This window comes from Lathyrus oleraceus, chromosome 6, assembly GCF_024323335.1.
Source record: "Lathyrus oleraceus cultivar Zhongwan6 chromosome 6, CAAS_Psat_ZW6_1.0, whole genome shotgun sequence".
NCBI classification, from domain to species: domain Eukaryota; kingdom Viridiplantae; phylum Streptophyta; class Magnoliopsida; order Fabales; family Fabaceae; genus Lathyrus; species Lathyrus oleraceus.
This window is the reverse complement of record NC_066584.1, coordinates 458,678,203-458,691,475: the sequence shown is the minus strand read 5'-3', so window position 1 is coordinate 458,691,475 and position 13,273 is coordinate 458,678,203. Positions and strand designations below refer to the sequence as shown.

Sequence of the window (13,273 nt, the reverse complement as noted above, 5' to 3'; positions counted from 1 at the left end):
GATTGTTTCATTATTTCTTTTTTATGTTGTCAAAGGGGGAGAAGCAAGGGAAACACAATAGCTGATTTAGCAAATTTATAATAGCATAATGTTTGAAGGCATGCATAAAATCAGGGGGAGGATGTCTATCAAAGTACACGATTGTGCCACGGTTTGCCATCATCAAAAAGGGGGAGTATATGAGGGCAAAGATCCCTTGTCCTTATTTTAATGATGTCAAACCTTTTTAGTTGCTCATAATGTATGCTTTAGACGATGCCATCATATCATAGAATGAATTCATCCTCCAACATGCTCGAAGTATAAGTGAAATGAGCCCATGCATATAGGAGCATTTCATAGATGTGAATAATGCACTTGATCATCATTGGTATTTTAGGTGCATAAGAAAATGGTTTGAATTGACCAAAATATCAAAAACTCATTTTTGACAAATTAAGAATTTTGAGTTGACTTATGACTTGGAGCGTAACTCTCGGGTCTGAACAGGTCGATTCAATGATTCGACTCATGACTTGGAGCAGTAGAACTATGAGTCGACTCATGACTTAGAGCATAACTCTTGGGTCTGAACAGGTCAAGTCATTAGTCGACTCAACTATGCAAAAACAATGTTTGAGTTGACTCATCCCCTATTTGAGTCGACTCATTGGTTGTTTCATTTGAACCATCTTGCCACGGGTCTGAACAGGTCGAGTCATGAGTCGACTTAATTCTGGAAAAACCTTGTTTGAGTCGACTCAACAAATCCGATCTTGTTCTCCCTATCTCTTAACTCTTTAAATTCTGCATTAATTACGTTTTGTGTGAAATTAATAGTAAAATCGATAACGCTTGATTGCTGTGCATAGTAATTGTTCGATAAATTGGTGCAATCACTTTGATTGCAACTCAGTAAAATTATGCACATTCAATTTGAGTGAAATTGAAACTTGGTGTGGAGTGCTCACCAAGTGTTCGATAAAATTAATCTCACACAAATCTAGTAATATTTTACTTGCTCTCTTATTGTTTTAACGCATTATTAGAGGTAACGATATCAAGGATTGTAGTAGTTAATCGATTGATTTAGATAGTGGTTGATTATCTCCATCATAGTTATTCCATTCGGTTTCACGCATATTTGATATTTCCATTAACAGATCGTTTAGACGATTATAATCTATGGTGCTTCCGCAACCGTTGAAAATAATTTTAAAAAGCGGTAAATTTCAAAAACTGATATATTCAACCCCCCTTCTAGATCGGTACTATCGTCTAACAAATCCTAATTGCTTGTTTTATGAAGGAAACAATGCATTTATTGTAATGAAGTGGAAAATGTGCCTCTTGAATTTTCTTGCTTTATGACCAACGACTTATTGTATTAAGTGTCGTTTTCTACCCTTTTTGGTTTTTATACTTGTTCGTTGTATTTACCTTGGTTGTCATAGTGTATTCATTTGTGCGTCGTGATTAGTAAGTTGCTTGTGTTCTTTGTGGAGAAGTCGGAGTGATATAGTTGTATCTTTGTGCCGTGCTCCGCATCCTAGAGGATCCTTCCCCGACCAAGGATAGGATCTTCGTCCCTGCCTCCGAGGCTTATCTTAGATCTAGGTGGACGTCTTCAGGACTCACCATTTTTTTCCCTTGGAGTGGCTAGATCTGAATATGAGGAGTCTGTCAGCTATGCAAAAATGTATTTTTTATGCCTCAAATGAGAAGTCATACGAGGAATATGTTTAGTCCGTGTCAGAATCATAGAAATGCATTAAGTCTATATCGGATATGAAATTAGGAAATAAATATGTTTAAGCCATATTAGAATCGCATAAATGCATTAAGTATGTATCGTATATGCAATTATGCATTTCACCTTTGTTGCACCTGTCTTGAGCCCTCTAAAAGAAAGAGACACAAAGAAGCATATAACAGAGGAATAAAGAGAAGATGTATATATGCATTCATATTAATAAATTGAATTCGTTACAAGGAAACATTAAAACGGTCAGATAGATAGACCTTCAATGGTGACTTTGTAGTGGCCGAATGTCATCCTTAGTCTCTGATCATTGTCCTACACCAGGGCTTCGCGGGGGGGGGGGGGGGGGGGGGGGGGGTTCCCTTCCTTAATATGGTTTCTTTGGTTGAGCGAGGTGTTAGAGCATCCCGCTGATGTGTAGTTTGATGGCAGAATGCTTCGAGCTGAGTGGTGATGTTCAAAAAAGGTTAATCATAGATTACCTCCTTCGAACTTTGACCCTGGAGAAATCAATTGCACTAGTTGGACTGCTTTAGGTTGTGTTTTTCTCATCATTCCTTCTTTTCGATCACGTATGTGCCTAAATGCCAATTACTCTTGATGTATTGCCACATAATAGTAGTGACTGGGTAGTTTATTTGTAGGTCGTAACTGGAATCAACTGCTATCATGGCGATAATTAACCTGAGCAATACGGAAAAGATGTAGCTGAATCCATCATCTATACAATGAATTATTGGCTCTAGCCCAATGAAATTCTGACCACATGTCCGAGACCTTTTGGTACTCATATGGGGTGCCCCGGTACTTGTTTCGCGTCTGACGTTAACTATGAACTTGTTGTATGCTAACGACATTAATTATGAACTCGTCGTATCTTCGAAATCGCCTCAATAAGTACCCTAGTGGGGAGGGGGAAAGTGAGGGCGACGTTAGATCGGAAGGTGGACCGTAAACCTCTAGCATGATCTTCATGGAAGTTTCCCTCAGATACTAGTATAACCCTAGATCTGAATCTGAGATCCTTCCTTATGCTACTTTGTGGACCTTTCGAGAGAATATGAGATATAGAATTTTAAGAATGACAGCTAAGATGGTGATCGGTTGACTTAGTTACGATGGATTTGTGTGTTTGCTTCTGAACACTCTCGACTCTGAGATTTTAGGAAGTTTCGAACGTTGGAGTTGAAAAGCGAGCATGGATTCATGAAAATTATAGGAATAAGAAGTCAATTCCTTCTTAATTAGGTGACCTAAGGAGGTTACGAATCGGTGAATCGAATATTGAATTTGTAATTATAGAAATCGTAGGAATCAGCGAAGTTGATTCCCATAGATTACGTCATTGTTTAGTTTGAGAACCATAAATGCATGTAGTTGAAGAACTGATGATCTTGAACGGTGGCTCTGATCTCCACTACGGTGGCGCGGGGTGGACCTACATGGGTTGCACTCCAACGCCCAAGTCAGTTCAAAATTCAAGATGAGTGTAGTGAAAATTGATATCAGAGATTGTACCTTACTCTTTAAGTGTGAAGTGATTTCATACTTTGGGTCACATGGAGTAGATTTGAGATGGATTAGGTCTTAGTCATTTGGGTGTTTGCCTGGTTCAAAACATAATTAAAATTGAGAAGTTATTAGGATACTACCTTACAAAGAAAGGGATTGAGGTCCACCCTAACAAATATAAATTCGTTAAAGATATGATGTCCCCAACATAAAGCGGGGAATACAACAACTAAACGATATGTTAACTTTCCTGTTAATATTCATCAGTAGGTTGGACCACACACACTTCTGTTCTACAATTTACTGAGGAAGGAGGCGACTTTCGAATAGACACCTGAGTGTGACACTTCTTTCACCAAACTCAACGAGGTATTTGTTAACTATTGGATATTTCCAGAAGCCATTGGTTTGTCTTGGTTCAAGAGGATAAAATGTCTAAAGGAGAAATCTATTTTATTTGAAAGTGTTGTCGGGGTCAGAGACAATATATGTACAAAAAACTGGAGAAGATCATGTTGACCATCATAACAAGACCACAAACCAAGACAATACTTCCTCGATCATTGCATCATTGTCAATAACGACCAACCAATCAAGAAGGTATTAAATAGACCAGGTATTTCTTGAAGAATGACTAAGCGGGTTGTGGGCCTTTAAAAGTTCTACATTACTTACGAACCCCGGGAACTACATCAAAAATAAAAGATACACTTTTCAAGTGGACGATATTCATAAATGAATTATTTAACGTCAAAGGTAGTTGGGATGGAGTCTTGTTAGAAAACGATAACGGACTCACCATCGAGATGGCAATAAGGTTCAATTTCACAATGCCTAACATCCAATCAATGTAAGAGGCATGCCTAGCCGACCTCCATGTGGCTCTAGAGATGGGAGTCAATGATGTGGTGCTTAAGTCAAAATCTCAACCGATGATGTCCAAAATCAAAGGGGACTACCAAGCGAACGACCTGATCATGTAGCAATACTTGGCGATATTAAAGGGCTCCATGGAAAGATTCACAAACGTGGAGGTATAGCATATGCTTAGGGAATAAAACTTGAGGACGAACCTCTTATCCAAACTCTAGCTCCAAGGAAAGAGATTGCAACACGTTTGTAATACATCTAACTTTTTGGATTATTGAGGATTGCTTGTGCTTAACACAATCCCTTGGAGTCTTCCTTTTTATTATATCATATTCCCTCAATTTCAAAATAACTTTTTTTAAAAAAAATTGCATATAAATTAAAGAATGTAATAATACTGTCATAAAATATTATATTTTTATTAAATTAATTTTATTAATGTATTAAAAGTAGTGCACAGAGTAATAATTAAATAATTATGTTGAAAAAATATCAATAATTTATATATTAAAAAGTGAGAATTTCAATTATTTTAAAACAAATTTTATTTATTAAAACGACAATAATTTTGAAACGGATATAATATATAGTTTGTCATTCAATGATGCTGCATGAAAAATATCTAAAATTTAGGTTGAAATAAAAGGTTGAAATAAAAAACACAACACTTGCTCCCAAGGCCAAGAATAATGTTAAAGGCACGATCAATACACTTATAATTCAAAATCTAAAGGTATCTCGGAAGCAGACCTTGATCTCATGAAAAATGAAGACATTTGAGTTTTTAAGAATAAAAAATTAGAAATATCAAAATAAAAAATATGTTTTATTTGTAGGAATTAACCATATATTCATTTTTTAATTTTATGCAGAAATCATTTCATGAAATTATAGCTAAAAATTGGTAAAAAAAAAGTTGACGACATTCCTTCCATTCGAACTTCATTTGTTTCTTGGTGATGAGATAGTGCAGTAGAGCTTAAAGAAATGAATTATGAAATAAAATAGTGAGAAAATGATCAATTCACATGTAGAATTAGTTGAGAGTATTTACAACATATACAAACTAGGTAAATGTAACTGCTACACCAAAGTTTGACAGAATATGAACATACACTCGACGGATCAAAGAAAACATAAAAACGATCTCTTTTTATCGAGGGTGAACTTCAGTAATGGATACATCATTTACAGACCATGGAATTGATCCAGTGGTCGACTGATCAGAATTAAACCCTTGTTTTATTCTGTCAGGTGTTCTTCCACGGAAGAAAGACGGTGGCTGTCGAGGTAATGACAGCGTAACTGAATAACTGTTGAGCATAAGTGCAACAGTTTCCATGGAAGGTCTGTCATGTGGACTTTCCTGAATACACAATAAACCGATATGGATGCATCTCATAACTTCGTTTCTTGAATAAGATTCGCGCAGCATTGGATCAAGTAACTCCAATGGTGTTTGCTCTGACCATTTTTTCCAAGCCTATGGTATATATAATACATACTATTGTTAAGATAGTATTGCATCAAAAGATCATAAGAAAAAAGTGATACTTTTTTATACTCACATAGCTTAAGAGGTCATCATCAGCATCATTCCATTGATTTGAATCAGTATTCTTCTTGCCACTTACAATTTCCAAAACTAAGACACCGAAACTGAACACATCTGACTTCACAGAAAATTGTCCGCGCATTGCATATTCTGGAGACATGTAACCGCTGGAAAGCAACATTATAATGTAAACTCTCATATGTGCATATGTGCAAATGACGATGGCAAAAAGATGTGAAACTTACTAAGTCCCCACTATTCGTCGTGTATTTACTTGAGTCTGATCAGCCTGAAAAATTCTTGCCATCCCAAAATCTGAAATCTTTGGATTCATATTTTCGTCTAATAGAACATTGCTTGCTTTGAGATCACGATGAATAATTCTAAGCTGGGAGTCTTCATGGAGATAAAGAATCCCTCGAGCTATGCCAACTACAATCTTGTAGCGTTTTGACCAATCTAAATCCCTTTGCTTAGCAGGATCTACAATAAAGATCGAGATTAACAACAGTAAAATTTCTATTTTTATAAAACTAATAACTTTGGAAGCTGTACCAAATAGAAAATGATCAAGGCTTTTATTTGGTATGTATTCATAGACAAGAATCTTCTCCCTCCCCTCCAAACAAAATCCAAACATTCTCACTAAATTTCTATGTTGAAGCTTGGCCACAAGGGAAACTTCATTTTTGAACTCTATTGCACCCTGCAAGGAGGTTACTGACAACCTCTTCACCGCTATCTCATGTCCGTCCGGAAGGATACCCTAAACAAAAACATGATCGGATCAGACTCAAAGTTAGCATATCAAAAACATGTGTCGAAAACATGATCGGATGCCCTAACTAACTGTCTCTTACCTTATAAACCACACCAGAGTCCAGACCAGTTTTCTCAAATTTAGCATAGAAAAAAATGTTTCAACCATTTCGTATCAGCGAATTTCTTACCTTATAAACCACACCAAATCCACCTCGGCCAATCTTGTTCTCATCCGAGAAACAATTTGTGGCAGCTTCAATTGTTGCAAAGTCAAATTGCAAACAGTCTATATCAGTAAGATCCTCCCTCCGAACTACAAAGACATCACAGTACAGTATTCATCTTCAACCAAATTACGAAAAACTGAAACTTAGAAACAAATTAACCAAACAAAAAATCTAAAGTTACTTGAAGATGAACCCTGGATGAATGTAGTATCATAGTTATACTTCCTCCTTGCCCTCTTACGCAAGAAATAGCAGCCGATAATGAGAAGCACCACAGCAACAACAATTGCGACAACAATCCCAATAATCATAGCGACGTTGCTCTTTCCTACGCAAGTTCATCGTTTTATGACAGCCCAGAAACAAATTTAAAACCACGATAACAATATCGTCGTTATATAGATAGATACCTGAAGAAGGAGGAGAAAGTTGTGGCTGAATAGAAACAGCAGAAACATTGTAAAAAGAGTAAAATTCATATCGAATATTACAACTCGGAAGAAGTGATCTTGCACCTCTTTTCCCATCACAACAATTTCCAATAGAACTAATAGCACCTTGCAAACACGTGTTACAGTCAAAAACAGACAAATCTGGTGTACACTGCGCCAAAGAATATACCTTCATAGAACCCAAGAAATTCTCTTTTGCAGCAAATTTATGACCCGAAGGAGAATTCACAGCTTCATATGCCAAATCCTTCAAAAGCTTTGCAAGGAAATCACTGAACTGGGAAACTTCTGAATCAGGAACACTCTCATCAGACTCCAAGGTCACTGCAGGAACTATATGATTCAAGAAGGAATTATTGGAGTAACGCAGCAAACATTCGTCGTACCAGATGATAGACTCTGTCTGGTTGTTACACAAATTCGTGATGTTATTAGCTGCTGCAGTTACACAGTGTTGACAGATAGAGGGAGTGGTGTCGGCACGGCAGAGGAAGAGTCCTTTTAAGTCGTTGGGGGAATTGAAGAGAGGGATATGGACGGTGTAGAAACCGTTGTGGAGGGTGGAGTTTGAGATGAGGGAAGAGAGAAGAGTTTTTAAAGCGGTTTGGAAATTTGATTTGGGTTTGTAATAAGAGGTTTCTGTGCAAGCGTGGTAGCTGTATATTGGAGAAGCTTCAAATGGAAATGGAAGTGAAGTTAACAAGGATGCAAGTAGAATGAATTGGATAGTTGTTGCAGTTGTTGATGTTTTGAAGATATGCATCTCTGGTTCTGTTTCTGTATGTTTATTTTATCTGAAATTTATGAGGAAAATGGTAGCGACGACTTGTTCTGACTGCAACAGAAGCTACTTGAAGATCAATGAGATAGATAGGAGAGTCAAACACTCGTTTACCTGTCATTAGTTGGAAACATTACTTTTGAAAACATTAATATTCAACATGTGAGACTATGTTATTTTAAAACACTCAAATTTGATGGCTTGAAAATGGTGGTTTGAGATATTAACATAGCAAGAACATACTTCATTACATCAGCTAGTACCAACAGAAGACAAACTCCCTTTTGTTTGTTTTATTTTGGATTGAAAAGTATTTGAGGTTTCATATTTTCCAACAAAATTTACTTTTGTTTGTTCCGGCTTATGTAATCATTTAGTGTCAGTGTCGCGACAAGGACACGACACAGACACATCTTTTTTCAGAATTGTCGGTGCTACAGAGGCCATAGTCTTTCATAAATATTGTGTCATTATTCTTAAGTTACAGAAACCTTATATCTTACAACATGCTGTGTATGTTTCTGCTGCCACTAGAGGAGTGACACTATGACAGATAAATGTTATTATTTCCAAATTGAAAAATAAGACAATACACAATATTACAAATTTACAAGGTTTTGAACTCCTAAAATCTCCTCATATTTTCTAGCTTTATCATGATCTAATTACAAACAAAGATCTCGTTGACAGACTTTGCTATTCAATTGGTATTATCAGATTGACTAATCTGTATTGTTGGCATGTCCGGATCAGCTCCACTTTGTAGAAAAAATGCAGGCTGCTTCGGTACCGGTAGAGTAACAGTGTGACTTTCAAGCATGAGTACTATTGTTGCCATTGTAGGTCTATCGTCTGGATCTTCTTGGACACATAATAAACCAATATGGATGCATCTTATAGCTTCATTTGGAGTATAGGATTCTCTTACTGTATGGTCCACCAATTCCAAAGGTGTTCCATTCTTCCAAAGTTTCCACGCCTGTTTCAAATTTTCATCAAACATTTGTTAAAATGTGATCTCTATACAGGAAGAAATAACAAATAATACTCAAGAAGAAAAATTTACACTTTTCTCTACTCACATAGCTCACTAAATCCTCAGCAGCTCCTGTTTCATAGAAAGAGCTGTTCTTCTTGCCACTTATAATCTCCATAACGAGAACTCCGAAACTATATACATCAGACTTAATAGAGAAATCTCCTTGCATTGCATACTCCGGAGACATGTAACCGCTAAAACACGTATTTTATCATCAATAGAAAATACGGTTAGTATTGGGACTGGAAGAATGACAATACTTGACTCAAATCTGATAATAGAAACTTGTACTTACTATGTCCCGACTATCCTGCTCGTATTTCCTTTAGTTTGATCCACTCCAAATAATTTTGCCATGCCAAAATCAGAGATTTTTGGATTCATATCTCCATCCAACAGTATGTTGCTAGCTTTGAGATCCCGATGAATAATTTTAAGCCTAGAATCTTCATGAAGATATTGAATACCCCGAGCAATCCCTCCAATAATCTTGTAACGCCTTGTCCAATACAACAACCTTTGCTTTTCAGGATCTGCACAAATAATCCATTCATAAGATTATGATCTCCAATAAAAATAAATCAGTTTAGTGAAACAAAAATTCGTCAAGGAATTCTATTTTTTACAGATTTCCTCAAATTATTTGTTATTACTACTAATCGAGATAAACTCTGGCAAACTAAACTCAATGCATGCATATAAACTGTGAACTATAGAGAATTCAAATAAGGTAAGCCTACCAAAAAGAATATAGTCAAGACTTTTGTTGGCTACAAATTCATAAACAAGTATCTTTTCTTCTCTTTCCAAACAAAACCCAAGAAGCCTAGCCAAATTTCTATGTTGAAGCTGTGCAACCAGTTCAACTTCATTCTTAAATTGTTCTCCGCCTTGTCCCGAGTGTTTAGAGAGTCTCTTGACAGCAATTTGTTCTCCGCTCGGGAGTACGCCCTGAAATTTCACAAAAATCAAATGGAATATAATACAACAATCGGTATAATTTCCATGTTTTAACTTATAAAGAAACAAAAGCATGTTAACTTCATACCTTATAAACTTCACCAAAACCACCTTCACCTAGCTTATTAGCTTCTGAGAATTTGTTTGTGGCTTCTTCAAGTGTACTCAAATCATATCTCAAGGATTCCACAGTGGTAATATCGGTTTCAGCTAATAAGCAAAAATGATAAGTCTATCAGATAATTATAACAGCAGAATCATGCAAATATAAAACAAATTCGGAGTAAGATCTTCTTTTCAATTAACTCGCACCCTTACTTTTCGGATCGCGTGCTGCAGCAGAGTCATGCTTCTTCTTCCGCCCTCTTATACATAAGAAACAAATTCCTACGATAAATAGCAGCACGGCCACTGTAATTGGAACCACAATTGCAACAATTGTCCCCGATGTGATCCCACTACTACCTGCAAAATTCCAAAATGAATTTATCAAACTCTTGCCACAAAGCTTGCACTTGAAAATTTCTTGAAACATTGAGATGCAAAAGCTAGCTTAAACTTATATAATAAACTACTATTCAAAACTTAATAGCAGTTGTTAGAAACTCATCAGAATTACCTCCCAAACTAGAAGTGTTTGTTGGAGGAACAATCCCTGGTGGTGCTGAAGATGCCGGTGGCGTTGAAGGCGGCGATGAGGGAGTATTGTTTTCATAAAAAGGGTACAATTCATACCTAATATTACAGCTTGGAAATAAAACTCTTCCTCCTTGTTTTCCATTACAACACTGTGGAAGAGCTCCAATGGCAACACTAAGACATGAACTACAATCTAGTGGAGATAAATCGTCTGTACACTGAGCCATACAGTATAGCGTTTGGAATCCAGAGATCGTAGCTTCCTTTGTAGCATATTTCTTAGCACCAACAGAAGAATTCGCCGCTTTATCTGCTGATTCGTTCATAGTAACAGACAACAATTTCATGAAGCTTTCCTGGTTCGTGATATTCGCAGTGTTCCACATTAAAAGATTGGGCACTGTAGCGACGGTGGAGAAAAAAGAGGTGTTTGAGTATCGAACCATGCACTCGTCGTACCAGATTACAGCTTGTTTGGATAAGGAACAATCTGAGCCTGTGGATAGTGTCTGTGTTGCGTTTGCGACGCATTGTTGGCAGAGGGGAGATGAAACGTCGCCTCTGCACATGAACAGACCGTATGCGGTGTTTGAAGGGTTTTTGCTAGGGATTGTGGTGTTGTAGAATTCATTGTTGTCGGTGGCGTTGGAAGATAGTGAAGAAAAGAGAGTTTTGAGTTTTGTTTCGTAGGTGCTGTTGGTGTTTGTTTTGTTTTTTGAACAAACTTGGTAGAGGAAAGTGGGGGCGGCTTTGATGGTTGTGAGAAAGATGAAGAGAAACAGAAGGTTGAAGAAATTTGAAGAGACGGTGGAATTCATGGTTCTGTGTTGGGAAATGAAGTTTGTTTGTGATGGTTAAAAATGAAGTGGAAAAGAAGTCAAGTCAAGCCAACCATGATGTTATGTTATGAATAATGAAAGTATGATGCAGTTGAGTCCTTGTCATTGATTTTTCTTGACGTGTTTATCACACTGGGTTGAAATTGTTGTGTACTATATGAGTGAGGAAAGGTCAAAGAGAGTGATGGAAAGACGATTAATATAATTCATCTTTGTTAAAACAGTTCAACCAATATAGTCTACATCTACGATTATCGAGCAACTATATAGATATCCATGGAGCGGATAGTATAACATTCGTCTCGTAAGATAAATATGATATCCTTATCTGTCTCATATCCGTACGGATATCCGTTAATTGGATAATTAACGGGTTTTAAGGTATCCATGAATATTTCCAGATATCATGTATAAATATTTTAGAAAAAATTGAAAGACAAAAAATTCAATTTCTTTAAAAAAAATAAAAATTATTATCATATAACATCCTTACAATTTACTCTCAATTTAATAATAAAATTGTATATATTTATTTTCTTCTTTTTGACCGAAGCATAATAACATGTAAATATAATATGCATAAATTTTATTTTTTTAAACCAAAACAAATAAAAGATATTGTAATTGTGAGTTATGGTGGAAGATTGCACGATAGAGAAGTAGGAAAGAAAATATTGGTTAGACAGAGCAAACATAATATGCATAAATTTTATTTCTAACAATTGTAGGAAGGATAACTTCTATTAACCCTAATGATTTCAAACTCAAAAGTTATGAAAGAGCATGAGCAGAATAATAAATAATTAATGGTTGTGACTTGGCCAGAAATAAAGAATCACAATTTGGAAGTAAAATTTTTAACAAAGTAGATTAACATGTTGGACAATGATTCATTTAATGATTTCACCTAATACATGAATATGATGCAATATATTACGATACATGGGGATAAAATTGTTGAATTATAATTTTTTGTGTCGAAGCAAGTTGCTCGACAGGAACAAGGAAGTGTCGAACCACCTAGTGTGTTAAGTTGTGTTAGTGTATCGAAGTGTCGAAGCATGTTGCTTCACACAGAATTTCGACTTAGGCTTATTTTAGTAGTGTTAGCTATTTTGGACTTTTATAGTTTTGGGCTTTGGCTTGAGGTCTAAGTTAACCTAAATCTATAAATAGAGGGAGTAACCTTATTTTTGTAATGGAGTGAATAGAGTATTCATAACATTGTATGCGCAGTATTTTGTAGTTGCAAAGTGAATAAGAAGTTTTTCACAGTTTGCGGACAGAGAGAAACTCTACAGAATTCTAATTCTTTTTCTCCTTCATCGTTCTTTACTTTCTTTCTTCATTGTTCTTTTCTTTTCATTGCTACAGTGTGGGTGATAGCAATCTTGTTCATCAAGGTTGGTTGAAATTCTCCATAGGTTTTGGTGGATTTCCAACATTTGGTATCAAGAGGTCCGGTTTAAACGATTCGTGGAAAGAAAATCATCATGGCAACGAATCATCCAAACGGACATTTTCCAGCAAATCTTCTGACTCTCAAGAACAACAATTATGAGAATTGGTGCAAGCAGATAAAGGTTGTGTTTTATTATCAAGATCTTTGAGATCTTCTGAAGGAAGGAGTAGTAACGCTTGTAGAAGCCACGACGGATCAAGAAAAGGCTGCACATAAATAATTGAAGAAGAAAGATTATAAAGTTCTCTTTATAATCCATTAATGTGTTGATGCAGATAACTTTGAAATGGTTAGTGATGTAAAGTCAGCGAAAGAAGCATGGGAAATTCTGGAGAAATCGTTTGGAGGCATAGAGAAGGTGAAAGATGTGAGGTTACAAACTCACAAAATGATGTATGAATTGTTTCATATGGAAGACAATGAAAGCATAACTG

At 36.1% G+C, this 13,273-nt stretch overlaps 2 protein-coding genes across 5 annotated transcripts; both read right to left on the bottom strand.

Moving 5' to 3' along the window:
* Positions 1-5,128: 5,128 nt before the first annotated feature.
* LOC127091316 (cysteine-rich receptor-like protein kinase 44) lies at positions 5,129-8,186 on the bottom strand. Of its 3 annotated transcripts, none has more exons than XM_051029929.1 (7): positions 7,078-8,186; positions 6,849-6,995; positions 6,629-6,753; positions 6,234-6,444; positions 5,924-6,161; positions 5,692-5,845; positions 5,129-5,606 (listed from the first exon to the last, which is right to left on the bottom strand). In XM_051029929.1, exons 1-7 carry the CDS (start codon positions 7,880-7,882, stop codon positions 5,277-5,279), a joined length of 2,010 nt encoding a protein of 669 aa, XP_050885886.1. In that variant the 5' UTR covers positions 7,883-8,186; the 3' UTR covers positions 5,129-5,276. The 3 variants fall into 3 exon arrangements, with proteins under 3 accessions (XP_050885886.1, XP_050885887.1, XP_050885885.1); XM_051029930.1 differs by having other exon boundaries at positions 6,629-6,776; positions 6,851-6,995; XM_051029928.1 differs by having other exon boundaries at positions 5,924-6,444.
* Positions 8,187-8,351: 165 nt separating this feature from the next.
* LOC127091317 (cysteine-rich receptor-like protein kinase 10) lies at positions 8,352-11,571 on the bottom strand. 2 transcript variants are annotated; one of them, XM_051029931.1, is made up of 7 exons: positions 10,519-11,571; positions 10,212-10,364; positions 9,988-10,109; positions 9,680-9,890; positions 9,235-9,472; positions 8,983-9,133; positions 8,352-8,879 (listed from the first exon to the last, which is right to left on the bottom strand). In XM_051029931.1, the coding sequence occupies exons 1-7, from the start codon at positions 11,354-11,356 to the stop codon at positions 8,601-8,603; spliced, it is 1,992 nt and encodes a 663-aa protein (XP_050885888.1). In that variant the 5' UTR covers positions 11,357-11,571; the 3' UTR covers positions 8,352-8,600. The 2 variants fall into 2 exon arrangements, with proteins under 2 accessions (XP_050885888.1, XP_050885889.1); XM_051029932.1 differs by having other exon boundaries at positions 10,218-10,364; positions 10,519-11,568.
* Between the last annotated feature and the right edge of the window lie 1,702 nt (positions 11,572-13,273).